The sequence below is a fragment of the Plectropomus leopardus genome, chromosome 9 (genome assembly GCF_026936395.1).
Source record: "Plectropomus leopardus strain MGB_pleo_1.0 chromosome 9, ASM2693639v1, whole genome shotgun sequence".
In the NCBI taxonomy this organism is placed as follows: Eukaryota; Metazoa; Chordata; class Actinopteri; order Perciformes; family Serranidae; genus Plectropomus; species Plectropomus leopardus.
Genome location: NC_142184.1, coordinates 6,366,319 through 6,385,416, shown reverse-complemented (window position 1 = coordinate 6,385,416; position 19,098 = coordinate 6,366,319). Strand labels below are relative to the sequence as shown.

Here is a 19,098-nt window from a genome sequence, read left to right as displayed (position 1 = left end):
GTGGCAAATTGGTAAATATATTTGGTAATATTTTTTTTTCTTAAAGATGGCACTTTCTATAAAGTCTAAATGTTATATTTCTGTATGTGTTTAAGTGTGTGTGCTGAAGAGGGTATACAGAGCATGTGTGTGTAGGTATATTTATGTACACACTTGTTTATTTGGATGCATATATATACACATTTATGTATGGATTTTTCATCCCCTTGTTTTACCACTTAATAATTTACAGTTTCTTCTTTCATTTATGTTTTTATTGTCTTGTGAAGCACATTGTAGCATCAGTTTAGAAACATGTATATTATTATTATTGTTAAATTTAAGTAATTATTATTACAATAATTTTTTGTTTATTTATTTGCATCATTTGAATCTAACAGAAAACAGGTCAAAAATAATACAGAAAAACTGGTGCTGGAAACCCCAAAAGGCTTATAGAAATACCTTACTGAAGGTAATACAATAAATTACGATAAAATCAAGTGATATAAAAAATGCCTTTACTTAGTTAGCTTAGAGTTAATAAATTTGTAAATTATTTCATTTGTTTATGGTTTGGATCATCAATACTTTTTGACGCTTTTATTCTGAAAAAAAAAGACCGGAAGTTTTTGGAGTAGCGCGGAACATGAAGCGAAAAAGACGATTAGCCGTCAACATTTCGGTTAACATGCGAATTACATCTCTTTGTTATGATAAGTAATGTAACAATAGCTTGGAAAAAAGGTACAAAGTGCTTAACAATGTGTGACTATTGACTTTCTGCTCAGAAAAAGCTTAACGACATCGTTATGCTAGCTACCGACCAAGCTAACATTAGCTAAAAACAACAGCTCACAGGAAACTCCAACAGCAAGCTAAAGTCGAGTTAATTTCATATTTAATTTACTATTTTTATTCGCAGAAGCCGTTAAAGCGTCATCTACGAGCAGACGTTTTTTGTCCAGTAAAATTAAAATTATGGATATATAAATATGGAGTCCACCGTGTTAAAGACAGCAGTTGAAGAGGATTCAGCTAAATGTTATATCTGCTTGAGTCCCTTTAAAAATCAGTTAGTTGGCTCTCTGGAAACCTGCCGGCATGTTTTCTGTCTTCAGTGTATCCTCCAGTGGTCCCAGGTAAACACATACTTTTTATTTTATTGTATTAAGTGCGTTTTTAAGATGTTTTAATGGAGTTATATGCGAATTGTTTGTAGGTTATTGAGCCTGTCAAAGGATAGTTTCTGTCACCATTTGGGACAGAAAGTTTATTTATCTGTCTATCTATACACTTCACCTGTCACTCCTGTCCAGCAAAATGTCCTTTTTTATGTTTTTAAACCAAACTGATACTTTTATTCTAATCATTTTTCGCTTGAATTCTCCATAAAAAGTGTTCAATGCTGAACTCTCTTGCTCTTATGAATAACAGAAGCAACAAGTTTTTATTTAGTATTGAAAAAATATATTTGATGAAAGACTGGTATGAAATCAGTTGTTTTTGTTTGTTAAATTTCTAACTATTTATATATTGATATTATAATTATGTGATTTTCAGCTTTGTAGAATGTCATTTATCTCTCACTGCAGTTGATGTTATTGGCTCATTTACAACGATATAAAACAGAAAAGCACCAAATCCTCACATTTGAGAGGCTGGAAGCAGAGGATGTTTAGCATTTTTGCTTGACAAATGACTTAAGTGATAAATGATTAAGAAAACAGAATAATTTTCTGTCAATCGGCTGATCATTCAGCATTAATCTCAAATATATTTTGACATAATAAACAATGATCACATCACTGCATCCTCTACTGTGTCTTCAAACCTTTTTCTTATAAAAGCAAGAAATTAAAGTGGCGTGATCACACTTGTTCTGAAAAAACATATATCAACTTGTCTTAAGGTCTTGCAGATATATAGTAAGTTAATTGAGAAAAGATAATGACAATAATTATTCACTGCAGCCCTAAATGGGTGCATGAGTCTCCACTGTGGTACAGTAGAGTAGCTTTTCTTTTCTGTATATTTAAAAAATGCTGCTTTATCTTGAATCTCAGACAGCCAACACTTGCCCGGTGGATCGGATCAGTTTTGCTTTCATCCACCAGAGACGCTGTCCTGAAGGGGACATCCAAAAGAAGGTGATTATTTGCAGTGTCCTGAAAGAAGCTCTACTGAAGCCCTGAGAGGGAAGCAAGATATTTTTTTTCCTGGTGATACATTTTCTGAGATCATTTTTTTTTTCATATATCAGCATTTGAATAATAAGAGCTGCATGTTGTGTTTAGGGTGCAGAGAGAAATGAAAAGTCCCCTGGTGGTGCGCTTCAGCCTCTTGTGGTCAAAATGAATATTACCGAAAGAAACACTTAGAAAAATGAGCCTTATTTTCCTCCTGAAAAAAAAATTCACTGGGCTCCACACATAGAGAAAAAAAATATTGCATTTTTTTTTCATGTGTGGAACCAAGTGAAAAAAAAATGTCGCAAAAGAATTTTTTTTTGTCGCAAAACCCCCCAAATCTCACAAAACAAACAAAAAAAAAGACTTTATTTCACACATGAAAAAAATGTTTTTTTTAACTTAGAAAATGGATCACCAGAAAAAAAAATTCACTTGCTCATCAAGGTTTCCGTAAAGCTCTCTGAAAGCTATTTGGAAATGTGTGGGCAGTTTCTGGGGGCTGAACTTTTTGTGTCGCTGCTGCAGATCAAAGTAAGGACAAAGAAAAAGGACGAAGATGACGAAGAAGAGGAGGGGAGCAATGCTGTTATCTGCGAGGAATGTGGACGCAGCGACCGCAGACACCGGTTGCTTGTGTGCACACACTGCGACTCCGGGTATGGCATTGCAGTGCCGGTGCACTTTGAAGTTACACATCTTTATGTAATAGCATTTTGGTCTTGAATGTTCAGTACATAGCAATGTTTATTTTAGTGATAGCATTAGTATTATATTGAGTAAAATAGTGTGTTGCACTTAACTGACTTTGACAGTTTTTCTACTGATTTTTTATATCGATGAAACACCCAAAAACTATGTTTGATTGACTGTAGAAAACGTGTTTAAGAGTTGTACTTATTGTTGCAGGTATCATGTTGACTGCCTGACACCATCATTAAACACGAGCCCTGAAGGTGACTGGGTTTGTGCCGAGTGTTTGGTCAGTCCTCAGCACACAGGTAAAGATGTGTAGATAACTGATTTCATGCCTGTCACCTAAATAACATGTTTTCTTTTTTTATACATACTTATGTTATTATTTTCCCCAATAACTAACTGTGGGAGTCGAAGCTTCTTCCTTCTTAAAAATCTATATTTCACATTACTGCTTAATATGACTTTACTGTCTCCCAAAGTAGTTTGGCTGCTTGTTTAAAGTTAGAGTGTGGAAATCATACATCTAAGTCAAGCCCTTGCCAAACGAGTCTACACATTGCAGATTAAACCAATCACTGACAGGGAAAGCACTCATTATTTGTAAGTTTAACGGCATTTCGGCTTCAGGTGTGTGTGTGGCAACTTTTTCGCATGAGAGCACCAGAGGCAATGCATTTTACATCAACCAGCCAGAGCTAAAATCAAAGAAATTCATTATCATGTTTTACGTCAGATTTATTAAGTTTTTGATGCATTTTTCTATTTGACACTGTTTTGTTTGTTTTATTTTCTCAGTGCTTCATCTGTCTGTGTGTGATACCATGTTAGTTGACAGTTTGAAATAAGGATTTTTTCTTTTTTAATTTATTTTTTTTAAAGGAGTAGGGGTTGGGGGCCATAGTGAAAGAGCAGCAACTAGCAGTATGATAGAAGCTATGGCAGAAAATTTTAAGAAGTGTCCAAGAAAAGTTTTCAGAGTAGACACTCCAGATAAAAACAACTAAAACTTAAGTTTTCAAAAACAACTTATAGAGCGTTCCTGGTGGAGATTTAGCAAGCTCACCTGCAGGCTTATGTCACATGTCTACAGTGTTTATATAATTACTCTCAGTGCCAGAGGGGAGAGACAAAAGTTCCACACTCCAGCTTTAAGGTAAAGTAAAAACTGTATAGCAGTCAGTATTTAAAAAGATAAGATAAAACAAAATAAAGATGTAGACGTTTTTGTATAATGTCCTACTGTAAGACAGTTGATTTCTGTGACACACTGACCGCTACCAAAGATGGCCAAAGGAGTTCAGTGACAGCTTTATGTGATGGTACAAGTACGATAGGAAGTAAACATGAAAAAGCACACATTTTTAGTAAGTAAAGGAATAGATTTTTAATATTTTATTAATGATAAGAAAACGTTATGCTGTTTTAAATAGAATAAATGTTATGAAATTGTCCTCGCACAGACGGCTCCGTGCTGGAGGAGGAGATCAGTGATGGAGAACTAACAGACCTCCTCGCTGAAGTAGTAGATGAAACTCCATCTACCAGCAGTCGCCTTCGGCCCTCCACCATTAATCGTCCCGGCGGCGCCACTGAACGACGACACAGCCGGAGGATCCAGAGCAGAGCCAGCAGCGCTGCTCGGCCTCGCCCCCAAACCTCCTGGGTCAGTTCAGCATCACACAGAGAAAATATCATCTGTTCATCCACCATAAAGCATGAGGACGGTATTATACATCGTTTATACTTTTTAGGTGACAAGCTCATTTTGTAAGAATAGTAATATCTTTGAAATACACAGGACTCACAGTATAAACAAACATCACAATACTGAATACCTTTAAAACATTTTTAAAAAATCAGCAAAGATCAATACAAATACAATGAGTCAAAGCCATTGTCTTTATTTATAAATTAAATACTGAACTGTAAGAGATAGTAACATTTTAAATTAGATAGTTTTGGAAGTAGGTGAACTCAAGATGTGTGAAACACAGAACATGCAAAATATAAAAATTTAATATCTGCCATTATCTTTCCCCGTGCTCGTTATTCATTTAGGTAACCTCAAGTGTGCCACTAACTTGTTTAAGTAACTGGGGCAAAGAAAAAACGCTTTCAGCAGTTAACAGAGACTGTGGTTTCATTCATTTTGTGTGATTGTGTGCAAGATAAACCTGTCACTGTACGCAAAGCGCTGCGGCATTAAACCACATTTCATGCACTGTTTAGCAGACCTTTATCACGAGGTCATACGACTGTCTTCAAACACATGCATTGTTTCTCGCTGTCAGTGTTTGTGGTCACTGTCTGACACGAGCTTCTCAGCCCCTTTGGGTTCATCTGTGCGGGTTTCTGCTGCTGCTTCTGCTCTTGAAGACATTGGTTTGTTATGAGCTCTAAAATACTTGAAGCAGAGGTCGATGTGTATTTCCTTTTGGCATTGCCTGCGAGAGGCTTGTTTTCGTCTTCAAAGCTCTTGAGTATTTTGGCTCACAGTTGCTTATTCTCCTCTCCTGACTGGGTATCAGTGAACACTTAGAGAGAGAGAGCTTGTTTACTCGGTCAAGGACATCTGTGTGCGCTTTTTTCCTTTAGTCAAGACTCAAACTGTGATCGTCTGCTGCTGCAGCACTCCGTTGATAATCTTAGCTGGGGACGTTTCTCAGCAGTGTCTCAGTGATTCGTTTGCTGCAGGGTTGCCACAGTTTCTAAAAGGCCTTAAAAGACAATTTACTTAAAAATAAGGTCTTTCATAAAATGTCTTAAATCAATCTTTCAAAAGTCTTAAAAATGCAAAGACATGGGAAGTAGGATATTAGGATTTTTTCATCTGAAGTTGAATTATGAAATCGAAAAACAAATGCTTACATCTATAAAAAATTACAAAAATTACAACTGAATTAAAAAAGTTGGTCAAAAAAAAGTTACCTAACTCTAGTTAATTAATGTCGGTTTGTGATTTCTAAAATTTGGTTATTGTAAACTTTTTTTTTTTTAAACGTATTTATAAGTTTTAAGCGGTTATACATTAAAACATAAAACACAAAGTACAAAACAACTGAACTTTCCCGAAATGAAATATATGGCAGTAACAAAAAAAAAACAACAACGAATAATAACAAGGATAAAAAAATAAAAATAAAAAAAGACAGGAAGTCAAACACAAATTGACATGCAAAAGGCCATTAATAAATAAAAAAGTAATTTAAAAACAAACAAACTGCAGTACGATTAAATAAATTAAATGAAAACGTACATAAATACAGCATGAATCAGGGTTTAAACATTACATATTCCTCACAGTAAACTGACATATTCAGCATTACCTTACTCATCCAATGCCTCTTTAATATCCCCATTTCTAAAAACATGTTCCAAATGCTATCAAACTTGTGGGCTTTCTTTCTAACTGTAGGTAGTTTCTCAAGAGCCAAACTTGACATTAAGTTTTTTAACCTGTGGCCAAGAGAGGGACATTTAACACTCTTCCAGCACATTGCAATAAAGCGTCTGGCTTTTATGAGACACAGGTCAACGTAATCTTAAATTTTATTCCAAGTGGCATTTAAAAGTCTAAATTGGCCTATTTTGTAGTGACCATGTGCAGGGAGTCAGATTATTTTCACATTTCTGCTTGTTTTCAGATGGCAGCTGCAGTCAGTCCAGGCGGTTTGAATGCGTCTTTCTGTACAATACAAACATTAAGAACGCTTCGCTCTGATGCACCAGATCAGGGCCAATACTGATTAGACATATTGGTCATCAGCCAGATATGATACATTAAATATTGATTCTTTGTTAGTATCATGGTAAAAATCTATTTTTAGTGCCTTGGCAATCCCTGTCCTCACACTATCTTATAAAAATGATGCCAATGAATTCCATATAGTGAGACAGACAGATTTTAAATTTGGGGAAAAGGAGTTCTGATAACAGATCAGAAATCAACAGATGCTCTTAGTTGAGATATCGTGAGAGAGAAAAATAGTATTGGTGCATTGCTGTCTCACAAGAGGAAATTGGTTTTGCAGCAGGCAGCATATAAAACAAACACAATAAAAAACGCAATAGGACATTTTACAACATCAAATCTGCTGCTACTGTATACACACAATACAGAATACATTAAAAGTAAATGCAATAAACAAAAAAGTGTTGCAGTAACAAAAGGGGTGAGATGCCAAGTTCATTATATGTTATTAAAATTAAGTTTATGGCATGTTACACCTCATTTTTAGAAAACTGAAATATTTACCATTCGCCTTTAAATTCAGTTGATGGATGAGGTGTTGCTCTGCACGCGCTGCTTCTGATCTTTAAAGGAGAAGCTTTCATAACATTGATATTAATTTCCATAAATTGTCCGTTTATTCTTCCTGTTTCTCAGCATGTACCGAAATACCTGTTACATGCAGCAAAGCCTGAAGTCACAACAGACGAAGTAGCTGCACGTCATCAAAGTGATTCCAGCGATGCTTCAGTTGGTAAGTTACCAAGTGTCAGGAAATACTTTATTGATCCCTGGGAAATTGTGATTTGTATATATATATATATATATATATACATATATATATATATATATATATAAAAACAAAACAAAAAAAACCAACAGAAAATAGAAATACAGTAAGAGTAAACACTTACCACAGTATGTAAATATTTGAAATAAAGTATGTATAGTATGCTGAGCATGTAAGTGTGTAAAAATAGAAATGTAAGTCAGTGCATTCTTTAATATTTAACATCTGCTTTTGTGTGTTTCACAGAGTTAAATACCCGAAAAAAAAGGAAGCGTGACGCTTGAGCTCCTGACACATAGAAAAGTAGAAGCTGGAAGATGTGTATCATCACTGCCTGTTAAAGGTGCGCCTGTCAGAAATGACCACATGGTGGCAGCATTGTGTTAGCAGCTGGATGTTCAGTTCAGCCGTAAACTTCAGGGTATGAAGGCACTGACCAAAAACTGGCTGCTATACCTGACTGAGACCCTGTGTGACGTCCTTACCCTCTTTGTGACATTCAGTACACGCACATGGATTCCTAATGAAGACATAAACATAACCTTAACTGGAGTAGCTAGTGTATTTATTTTGGACAATTAAATATTGGACTAATACACATGTACAGCATGAGAATGCTATGTGTGGGACCGACCCAAATCTAAACTGCAGAGTGAGTGATTTCCAATTCATTATAAGCTTAAGTAATATCCTTCCTATGGAGGAATGAATCTTTAATTTCAAACATGTAAAATCAGAACACACAAATAAGGACAAAAACAAAACAAAATGGTCCATACATCAATCGCAATAACAAATACTTTAGCCGCTTAAGTAACTTTAAAGGGACAGTGCACCCTAAAATAAATAAGACATATCCTCCTAACTGTAGTGCCGTTACTCAGTCTAGATTGTTTCAGTATGAGTTGCTGAGTGAAGCATAAATATTCTAAAAATTCAGTAGTGCTTGCTCAACTGAGGAAGACCGTTAATGTTTAAATCTCGTGCTGTCATGAGCACGAATCCCTCCTCCATGAATAGATTCACACTTCCTTTTGCGTGGCGATTCGGTTGGCCCGTGTCATGATTTCTGAAAAGAGACATTACTGATGAGTTTTTCAAATAATTAATTTGGCGCTTTGAGCACCAAAACCTGAGAGTCATCCAGTTCAGCTATATTATTGAAAAGGCAGACATCTTTACGACCGATATCTCCAACACTCTGCAACTCACACCAAAACGATCAAGACTGATAAGGAGAACTCCATGTGAGAGGGAAAACATGCATTTTTGATTATTGCGTGAACTGTCCATTTTAGATAATTTCCTTCAAAGTAATCCATCTCAAGTCTGCAAAATACACAATTATTTGTAAAGAGAACTTTGTTTTTGCGTTGAGAGATTTCAAAAATACAAATTTCCACCATGTGATGGCGCCAGAGGAAAAGTCATAGAGATACTTTGCTTAAAATCCCCAAATATTTGTGCCAGTCTGTCCAGCAGAAGTGCAGATATTTCAGGAAATAAGTGGAAATTTTGACCTGCTCTTTGGGCTAAATATAAAAGTTAGGGAATCACAAAAAAACTGTAGGATTCTTCCTCTGGGGACCATGAATGTCTGTACAAAATATCATAATAATACATTTCATAGTTTTTAAGATATTTTCATTTGGACCAGTGTGGAGCAACCAACACTGCCTTCCTTCGATTTGCTAGCATGGCTAAAAATGTTTGTCTTCTGACTCAGTCTGAAGTATTTGGTAAAATCAGTGTTGGTGCAGGTGGCACAGTGTGGGCTGACAAAAGTGGCTGAATAAAAGTATGTGAGGCTGCTGAGATGTTCAACGCTGCTCTGTTCGTCTGTAATATCATCCCGCCTCCCTCAGCATCACTGAGCCATTGCCTAGCAACGCCAGCCTCCGTCTTATTTCTCAGGATCTCGTCCAGCCGTACCCGAGAGAGGGAGGCTGCCTCAGTCAGACACTCTCAGATCTGTTGTTTCTGGTCCTCTAATATTAAATTCATCCTTTGATGTCCGAAATCAATCTTGTGTTGGATAAGACGCCTTAAAATCTGAGCCAGATTTAGGGAGAGGCAAGAAAAAAAATTAATCTGACATCAAGAAAGTTATTATAGCTCATATGCATTCATGTTGTTCTGTTTGTGTGTGTGTGTGTGTGTGTGTGTGTGTGTGTGTGTGTGTGTGTGTGTGTTTTGTTATCAGCGTGTATTGTGATTCAGTGGGCGGGCACTTAACAAGCCTGCAGCTCATCTTGCCCTACTTTCCCCCCCAAAACAATGTGCATTAGAAAAACAAATGTTCACCTTCACTGAGCAGCCATGTTTGCGGAGCAGGATCGTCGAAATGAACAAAAACGTCCGAGCGGAGACGGTGTGAGGTGTGGTGTGTAAAACCAAACGTACACCAGAAAGCACTCACAGACCCTGGTTTAATGGTTCACCTTTACTTTGGACATTAATTGGGGATCACTGGAGAGCAGTTACTTCCATTATTAATAAGCTGTTATTTTCACTTTTAAGGATTGAATCACATGAATTACTTAAATTAAAGTTAAATTACCTTGATTTGGGGTCTTGAGTTTTAATGATTTGACTGATACAAAAATCACCTCTGATTTAGAAACCTTTATATTTTATTTTTATTTATTTACTCATTAATTATTGATTTATTATTCTAACATTATTAGTTTTGTAGTAGATATTTTATTTTTTTAGCCTTGCTGTTTTATCCATTAATGGTGAGTTTGAAAGGTTACAGATTGTTGGAAATGTGCTTATTCTCACCACATGTCTGTTAAATGTGAGGCTAAAGGTAGGAGATGTAAGCTCAGTTAAGGTTGAAAACGGGGAAACAACTAGCCTAGCTCCTTCCAAAGCTTAGTTAAAAGCCAACTATCAATACCTCTAAAGCTCACTAATTAATATGTCATATCTTATTGGTTTAATCCATACAAAAACCAAAGTGTACAAACTACAAATTGTGGTCTACAGCCATTCTGGAGCCTCTGTTACACTGTAATGTAACAGAAGAAAGCTGTTCAAAAGATATATCTCAAAGGTCCAGTATGTAGGTTTTAGGGGGATGTATTGGCAGAAATTGAATATGATATAATAAATACTGTGAACTGAGAACTTTGTTTTTGTTACCTTAGAATAAGACATTTAAATATACATAGGGAGCAGGTCACCCCCTCCGCGTCTAGAGCGTTTGTAAAACAAAGATTTTTTTTGTTTTTCACGTGAAACTGCTTTTTTTTCAGTGTTTTTATTGGTTTACATCACCGGGTCTGTTAGTTTTGGAGAGGAATAGACCTCTGCAAATAATTTAGCTCCTAAAAAACCTCCTAACAATGCACAATGAAAGAATTCTAACCGGGAGAAGATTGACCTGGTTGCAATCTGCAATCCTCACCACTAGATGCCACTAAATTCCCCCAAACCTTACACACTGCTACTTTACAGAAGTTGACAAATTCAAAAGTTGAATACTTTTGGTCCTAACCAGGCTAGTTGTTGTATCCTGGGTTGAGCTAAATAAGTTAATTGTGTCCGGGGATCAGTTTTATATTTCGTGTGCAGACATGGTAGTGGTATAGATCTTCTCTGTCCAAAAGTCAAACTATTCGTAAAAAGTCTAACCTGGTTTTCAGTAGGTGAAAAAAAATACATGTAGGGCTTTCACAATTAATTCACAACAAATTCTGTATTTGTGAACCTCTCATCAGCACCTTATCACATCACTTAGCACGTTAGTCTTTAGGAACATACTGGACTCATAAACAGACTCTCAGGAGCTGCGAGTCATTACAAGTTTTGACCTTGGCTCCATTGTGTGTTAATCGTGTTAGGGTAAGCCTAATTGCTTAAGGAGTCGCTGGCTTTACAGACCAAAGCCCGTCAGCGCTGGCCCAGCTCCTTATCCGCTCTGTTGTTCCTGTCAGGGATTCCTGAGGGAGACTGTGACAGGATCCCATAAAGAGCGGAGAGGGTGAACACCGGGTCAAAGCTGGAAGAGAAACAAAGGAAAGTACTTTTCAGGAAGTCTGTTTAACAGCGTCAGCTAGACTCGAATCAAATATTCAGATGTCCAAAGGCGAGCCGTATCCACTGCCGCAGGTGTAAGGTTAAGGTCAGCGAGTGGTGACACTCGGTCATGTAGGGTGAAGCAAAGCAGCTGACCTACTCTGAAAAATATATTATTTGGTTAAAGCTGTATCAGCAAAAGAACAATGTAGCCTGGTTATGAGGATTTAGAAACGACAAAAAGGGTTTTAAGACACAGTTTGACATTTTGGCGTATTTTACTTTCAAGGTAGATTAATACCACTCCTGTCTGCTAATCTCTCAAAAAGAAAGTATATTAAAGTATTTTCAAAAAATATTGAACTAATCCTTTAATTAACTGATTAATAATTCCACAAAATAAGCTCATCGATGTAGAAAAGCGATATTTAACTTGCTTTGATTTGGGGCCCCTTTGGCAAAATGACAGGAGGCCAGGGGCCATTAAGAGCAGCCCCATGTTTCTAAGATTTTAGGACATTTCTAGGACTTCACGACATCTTTAGGATTTTTGAATGTTTCTTGGGTTGTTGGACATTTCTATGATTTGATGACGTTTCTTGAATTTAAGGACTTTAGTGATGTAAGGATGTTTCTAGGATTTCGGGACTTTTCAAGGACTTTATGACTTTTCTTGGGTTTTAGGATGTTTTTATGATTTAAGAATGTTTCTAGAAATTTTGGATGTTTTTAGGATGTTTCCAGGATTTTAGAACATTTCAGGACATTTGTATGGTTTTAGGATGTTTCTAGGACTTTAGGACATTAGGGGCTTAGTTCGGACCTATGTTGGGGGGTGTGGGGGTTCCTCCACTGGCACTTTTTTTGTAAACAAGCTCTGTTTTGATCCTGTTTTATGCACTCTGGCACCTTATTTATACTAAAAGTACAAAAACATTACCTCTGTGAATCAATCTGTTTGTATTGTGAATTAGAAAATGGGTGGGGGGGGCCAGTTTTAGCCCACGGGACGTAAGTTGAATATTCGTGATGGATAAGAACAGCTTCATCAGTTCCCGTCAGTGCATTTGCGATGGTCTTGTATACTTTTCCTGTGTTCTTTTAGAGGACCATGAAAATATAAAGCTGCGTTAAAAGCATGAGCCCCTCCACCTCCAGCCTGAAGTTATTTTGCTGATGCAGTGGAACTCCTGCTGGTAGGCGTAACACCCCCAGGAGCGACGCTCAGGGCTGCAGAGGCAGAGAGGCACTTTGGCTGAGACATTAGCTGTGCGGGGCTAATGTGCATTGGCGGGGCTGTTAAATAAGTCAGCAGTGATGTTAGCATGACAGCAAACAGCATCTGGTAATGGGGCCGTTTCAAACTCCGAAAGGTCATGTGTCAAGGGTTTTTGGATGTGACCCAGTATGTAGAACGAGAATATAATTTATTAAAATTAGTGTTATTATCACAACATGTCGTTCAGGTTTGCTTAGAAATTAAAATCAAACTACTTGTGACCTCTTGTCACTGGTTGCATAAATCTACCAATTATGACAAGTAAACCAAAGACCAGTTTTTTTTATTTATTTAAATATTTTAAAGAAGTAATGGTACATTAATGCACATGTGGGAGAGGGCAAAAATAACTGACAAAAGTCCTAAAAAGTAAACATAATTTGTTGCAGCAGAAATACTTTTGCTATCCGGTTCATCATCTTGTGAGCCTTCGTGGTGATTCCAGTCCCCAGTTAGCGGGCTACAACCGGCACGTAAAAAGTGGTAACTTTTCATTGGTAACAAAATCTGCTTTCCAGCACCTAAACCAATTATACAATTAAACTAAATTAAACTAAAACTAAACTATAAAATATATATATATAAATATAAATATATATAATAAACTAAACTATTAAACTAAACTAAATTAATTGTACAATATATCTTGATTCCTGATCTCTACAAACCTGAAGCGTTTGAATAAATGCTGGGATTGTATGTTCTGCAGTTATGTTACATTTTACTTTATTATTTACTGATATGTTAAAACTAAATGAGTCAACAACAACAATTCGTTGTAGTTGGCATGTAGTTAGTTTTAGGCACAAAACCCACTAGGTTATGGTTCAGAAAAGATCGCGTTTGACTTAAAAAACCTGGTTTTGAGGCAAAATCAGTAATGTCTCAGGTCACTGAAACATAACAACTTTTTTTGTTTTTTGGTCTTGAACAGCAGTCTGCAGAGGTCTGCAGCTCGGCAGCCATCCACTATCGCCGCCTCCTCCGAATGACAAAGTCAGATACACTACGTCACTTTAAAAATGTTGATCTGATGCGTATGACACTTACAAATGTAACATATTTGTGATTTACAGAAACGTATAATGCTAAAATTTTCTTGTGGCAACTACGCTAATCTATATGCTGGACAAATTGTTGTTTTTACACACATTTATGGTGCAAAATTTAACAAATGCGATACAACATAATAAATGAGCTTCTGAGTTGCTGGTAGTTGGATTTTATTACCGCTGAACAGAGTCTAGGATAGCTTTTTTCCCCGTTACCAGCTTCGTGCTATGTTATGCTAACTAGCTTCTGGCTGTAGCTTTACATTTGCTATACAAATACAAGAGTGGTGTCAAACTTGTCTGCAGAGATCTGTCTAAATCATAGACAGTATCACACAAATACTCCGATACTATGATCATGCATGTATATCCATACTTTCATCCACCTTCTAAGTGCACATAGCACACACACATATTGTCACTCGTGTGAGTGCAGCAGTCCTATGGCGCGATTACAATTAATTTAAAATCAACTTGGGAATTTGGAGTAAGACGATGCTGAGAAGACGTATGCATGCATAAAACAAAGCATTCATGCAGCATCTGTACATGCCTCGTCGGTGGTGGCTTGTCGAGCCTTGCACCTGCAGTCAGAAGGGATAACGTTACAAGCTGTGTGCTCAGCAGTGCAACGCGCAGCTCTCTCCAGCAGACCAAAGAGGGGGAGCAAAAGTAGGTCACCCTCCCAGAGACCCACACATCTCTCCCAGTGATTCCACACTGCAGCAGTGCTTGTGTCTGCCATCAGAGGGCCTGTGATGGGAGCAAAAATAGGAGTCGACAGCTCCCCTCCACTCACTTTTCCTGCACAAAGGCAGAGGAGTCTCTTCACTGCTCCTGTTAGATGACACTCAGGAAACAACATAATACATCCTATTACTGATTGGATATCTGGGCAGTCACCACTGTATCATCTCACTGTCAAAAACCAATCCCATTCATCATATGACTCAAAATATGCCCCAAAAGTCGCACTGATTCCTAGTTCTTAAAGGAAAAGTTCAACATGTTCGGTTCAACAGTTTGCTCGTAACTGTGATAACATGCTGATGTGCTGTGTAGTGTAATGTGTAGGGGTCGACTGATATCGTTTTTCAGGGCTGATACCAATACCAGTTATTATTAGTGAATGAGACCAATAAGCGATACTTGAAACCGATATGCATTTACAATAAAAATGAAAGAATTTGGAATATAACAAACTCCAACAGAAAACTCTGTTTGAATGCCTTTAGCAAATGTTGAAACTGAAATGCTCAGCATCATACACAGCAAGTTCCCAGCTACTTTTTCAATAAAGTCAAGTGAAAATTACTAAATAAAAATATCTCTGTGCTCCGTGTCCCATGCAGACACTTTCTTTGCAAATTTTTAACCATTCCTTTTATTGGCGATCATTAAAATAAAACGCAGATACAGATAATAGTCAAAATGTCAGATATAGGCCACATTAATAGGCCAGGCTGATAATCTGTCGACCCCCAGTAATGTGCATCATGTTCACCATCTTAGTTTAATGTGTTAGCATGCTAATATAATAGTAAAAAACACAAATTTTGCATTTGATTTGTACTAGAAGTCAGAATTTCCAAGTTCTCAGTAAGACATTTCAACTGGGAAACCCCCTTAAGTGGGAATACAAACTCAGAAAGTCGGAAGAACGTCACCAACCCCAACATACACGCATCAACAGTAGTGCAAGCTGCAGATATATACTGTTTATTATCACTTCTGTCTTATTTGTGTCTATTTTAAACAATCACACATGCAGTACTGTCAACTTCTATCTGTGAACATGTTGTGACAGCGTCTGTGTGCACAAAATACAGTGTAATGTGTTGTTATCAACCGGTTTGGCTAAAAATGTCTTTCCCGGCTTTAACTGATATTTCTGACAGAATTGATTTTCTGACTTGTATTGAAATGCGATCAACTCATTCCCAATGTCATTCCCAGCTCCGACATCTGACTTCCGAAGGAAATAGAAAGCAGCAAAAGTGCAGCTGTGGCTGATGAAAATGCGATTAGCTTTGCAGGTGAACCAAAAGCTCAAAGTATTGGATAAAGGCTACAAAAGGTTTGACCTGAAGACCTGCCGATGGCAAAAGATAAAAAAGTTAACTAATAGAATTCATGCCAAAGGTGATCATATATGTCTCTTCCTATGATCATGTGCTGCTGCTGCTTTAATAAAACCCAGTATGGATCCAGTACAGATTATATGCATGCTACTAAGTTTGCTCTGAAGTTTCTCCAGCAGTTTGCACTTTTCAGATCCAGCCACTGCTGACTCAGTGGCTTCATAAAGAAGCAGTAGGTGCTTTGATCTCAGATTAGTAAAAGGAGCTGGGGATGAGGCGAGGAGGGAGAGGGGTGGTCGTGTGAGGAGTCAAAAGACTTTGGTATTGCTGTTTTCCACGGCGTTCCAGACAACTCGATACAATTGAACACTACTTTAAGTCAAAGTTCCTTGTTGTAAACTCAGGGCCAATCAATCTACCCCGACTTCGTGAATAAACTGTCTGATGTCACAAAACACCAAAGTGTGACTTAGGCCCAGGCGGTATCACAGGATTATAGTGTAGCAAGGTATTTAGACATCCCAAAGGTATGTTTTTCAATACTGTCATAAATACAGGAGCTTCTTTTTCTATTAAATTCATGGTATGTAGTGCACAGCATGCACCACAAGAGCTCAGTCTCTGGTCTCTATTGGTAGAACAGGCAACTGAGCTGAAAAACAACGAAATCTCGTGGTGGAGGGATAAGTTACAGGACTGTAAATAGCTGGCAACCAACAATGGCAAAGACTGAATACCAGCATGTTTTTTAAAGCTAAAATGGTTAGGGACTTATTTTGAGGTGTTAGCACCACTCACTTATACTGCCATAATTTATACCCTGATGAAATATCAGGTATGAAGTTCTGAAATTTTACATACTGTTACATACAGCCTAGTGTGCCATCAGATAACATAAAAGTCCAAAACATCCTTTGTTTTACTAATTTCCAAGGCAATCTATTTAATAGCTGTCAGTACATTTCTCAGAACAACAAATGACAACCTCATGATGGCGCTACACGATAAAAAAGGGGTCACCAAAGTCAGTAGGATATATCATCTGGGAGCCATGAAAGTCTGTACAAAGTTTCATGAGAATCCATCCAATAACTGTGGAATATTTTGTTCTGGACGCAAGTGGTGGATAAGCCAGCCGACATCATCCATTATGTGGCTAAAAAGAAAACATTTAAACACAACAAACCGCTGCGGCAGCTGATAAAGTCTGTATCAGCTGAAATTCAGTCATATCAGCGACTGATGGTGGAATTCAGTCAGAGACACCTCTGCTGAGAGTGGATGAGATCATCTCCATTCAGGTCCTGAGCTGCAGTCTTTTTTTAAAAGCCGGGATCGGAAGGAACAATGGCACTCTATAAAATCCCGCAGTGAAATCCCAAGCAGGCGCTCTTTCTCCAAGCTTTCCCATTTCCTGTGAATTAATAATAGCCTTGCTGGGGAAATGGATGCACTTAAGATTTCTCATTTAACAGCAGCATGAGAAAGTAGGTAGATATAGCAACCCGCTGATGTGTTAAAGGTTTCCTTAAAGTGTTTTAGAAATGAGCAGTTAGTTTTAATGAGTCATGCTTTTAATTTAAATAGATTTCACAGCTTGCAGGGCAGTAAAATGCCATGATCTTGCATGGAAAACATAAAATACTGTATCAGAGGTGTGACTGTGACTGCAGGCATCTCTGAAGAGCTGTAACAGAAGTCATTGTGGGCGTTTGCTTATTCATCGCTTGAGTTAACAAACCAGGGAATATAAAAAATATCTTCCTAACATTTCACCGATGAATATGACTGAACAATCTCAGGTGCAATGAAAAATCATTTTGTGTCTGTAATTATTGAAAATGCAAAAAAGTAACAGATTGGTTGGTGGTTATCAGAACCGCTAATAAACTTTTTATTTTAATCTGGAGTGACTGGAAATGTTTGTTTCTATAGAAAAACGGTGAAAATTGACTGAATTGCGGAGGAAATATCTGAAAGATGCAGCCCTCAGACCCATGTGAGATTACTGCACATGTTGTATTCATTCAAATGAGATTGAACGTGACGTCAGCGTTTTACTCTTTCTCGTGCAGAGGGATGACCACGTGTTGCCTTCACGTGCCATCGGAAATGTTACAATTTTGCAAGTTGTCTAATGAAGGAATTTTGTTTAGTTTAGTTGTCTCTAATAATAATAATAATGATAAAATGGAATAAAACAAATTAAAAGTACATGTGAGGTTATGGTAGAAACCTGTACTAAACACACCCAGACAGGATATGAATAGTGAAAAAATAAATCAATCAAAGTATCAATACATGTAGTTGCTAAAAATTCACAATCTCAAAGTATAAGTAAAAAATAAAAGTTCACAGAGGGATCATTATTGATCCAAATAAAGTGTTTTTGACAGCAGAGCTTTTCAATGCCTCTTTTTGTTCACAGATAATGACATAAATGAAGAATCCAGTAAATTAACTTGTTATAATCTGTGCAGGAAAGTAGCAACAAACATTTACTCACTTTCTATACTTAAGCACAACCATTAGATTATTGTCTTTTACTTAAAATCATTTTTTACACTTCTTTAAATTTTAGAGGGAAATATTGTACTTTTTAATCAACTACATTTATCTGATGTCTGCATTTACTAATTTCTTTCAAAGATTTACTACAAAAAATGTTATAAATATATAGAATATGATATACTTTTTTAGTATTTAACCATCTATCATGTACAATCATAGACTGTATGTAAAGAATAAATAAAAGTCTTTATCATATGTAAATAAACAATATCTAGTCTATGGGTACAACAAAAAATGCTGCTTGCATGATAATGCATTTATAACAATAATATATTGCATGCAGTATTATAACACTCTTACTGGATCTATTCTGCATATATTTTTATACTTTTACGTACATTTTTCTGTCTGTTTTCTGTGATTTTGTTTGTAGTAACAGACTGCCAATGAGACATTTGATTTGCTGAAGAAAAATGCATTTTATTTTACGTACACATTTTTAAAAAAATTATCCGCTAAATAAACTATAGCTGTTATCAGTGGAAAGCAACAAAGTACATTAACTCAAGTAGCCTGCTGTGCTTAAAATACAATTTAAGGTACTTGTACTTGTACTTGAGTATTTCCATTTTATATTACTTTTTATGACTACTTCACAATTTAGAGTGAAGAATTGTGGCAACTTTTTATTCCACTACTTTCAATTAACTTAAGTTATAGTTACTTTTCAGATTCAGATTAATAATACAAAATAAAACACATAAA

General features: G+C 36.7%; 1 protein-coding gene across 2 annotated transcripts; it reads left to right on the top strand.

Moving 5' to 3' along the window:
• The first annotated feature begins 580 nt into the window (after positions 1–580).
• LOC121947295 (PHD and RING finger domain-containing protein 1-like) lies at positions 581–17,731 on the top strand. Of its 2 annotated transcripts, XR_015777403.1 has the most exons (8): positions 581–1,121; positions 2,046–2,129; positions 2,697–2,827; positions 3,078–3,169; positions 4,328–4,530; positions 7,255–7,351; positions 7,634–7,730; positions 13,624–17,731. XR_015777403.1 is itself a non-coding variant. In XM_042492277.2 (7 exons), exons 1-7 carry the CDS (start codon positions 975–977, stop codon positions 7,669–7,671), a joined length of 792 nt encoding a protein of 263 aa, XP_042348211.2. In that variant the 5' UTR covers positions 582–974; the 3' UTR covers positions 7,672–9,952. The 2 variants fall into 2 exon arrangements, 1 of the variants encoding a protein (XP_042348211.2); XM_042492277.2 differs by lacking the exon at positions 13,624–17,731 and having other exon boundaries at positions 582–1,121; positions 7,634–9,952.
• Positions 17,732–19,098: the final 1,367 nt, after the last annotated feature.

Excerpts from the sequence above, each read along its gene's own strand:
- LOC121947295 (XM_042492277.2), top strand. The coding sequence starts at position 975 with ATGGAGTCCACCGTGTTAAAGACAGCAGTTGAAGAGGATTCAGCTAAA. Across the intron at positions 1,122-2,045 it reads GTATCCTCCAGTGGTCCCAG|ACAGCCAACACTTGCCCGGT; the intron begins GTAAACACATAC and ends CTTGAATCTCAG. Across the intron at positions 4,531-7,254 it reads CTCGCCCCCAAACCTCCTGG|CATGTACCGAAATACCTGTT; the intron begins GTCAGTTCAGCA and ends CCTGTTTCTCAG.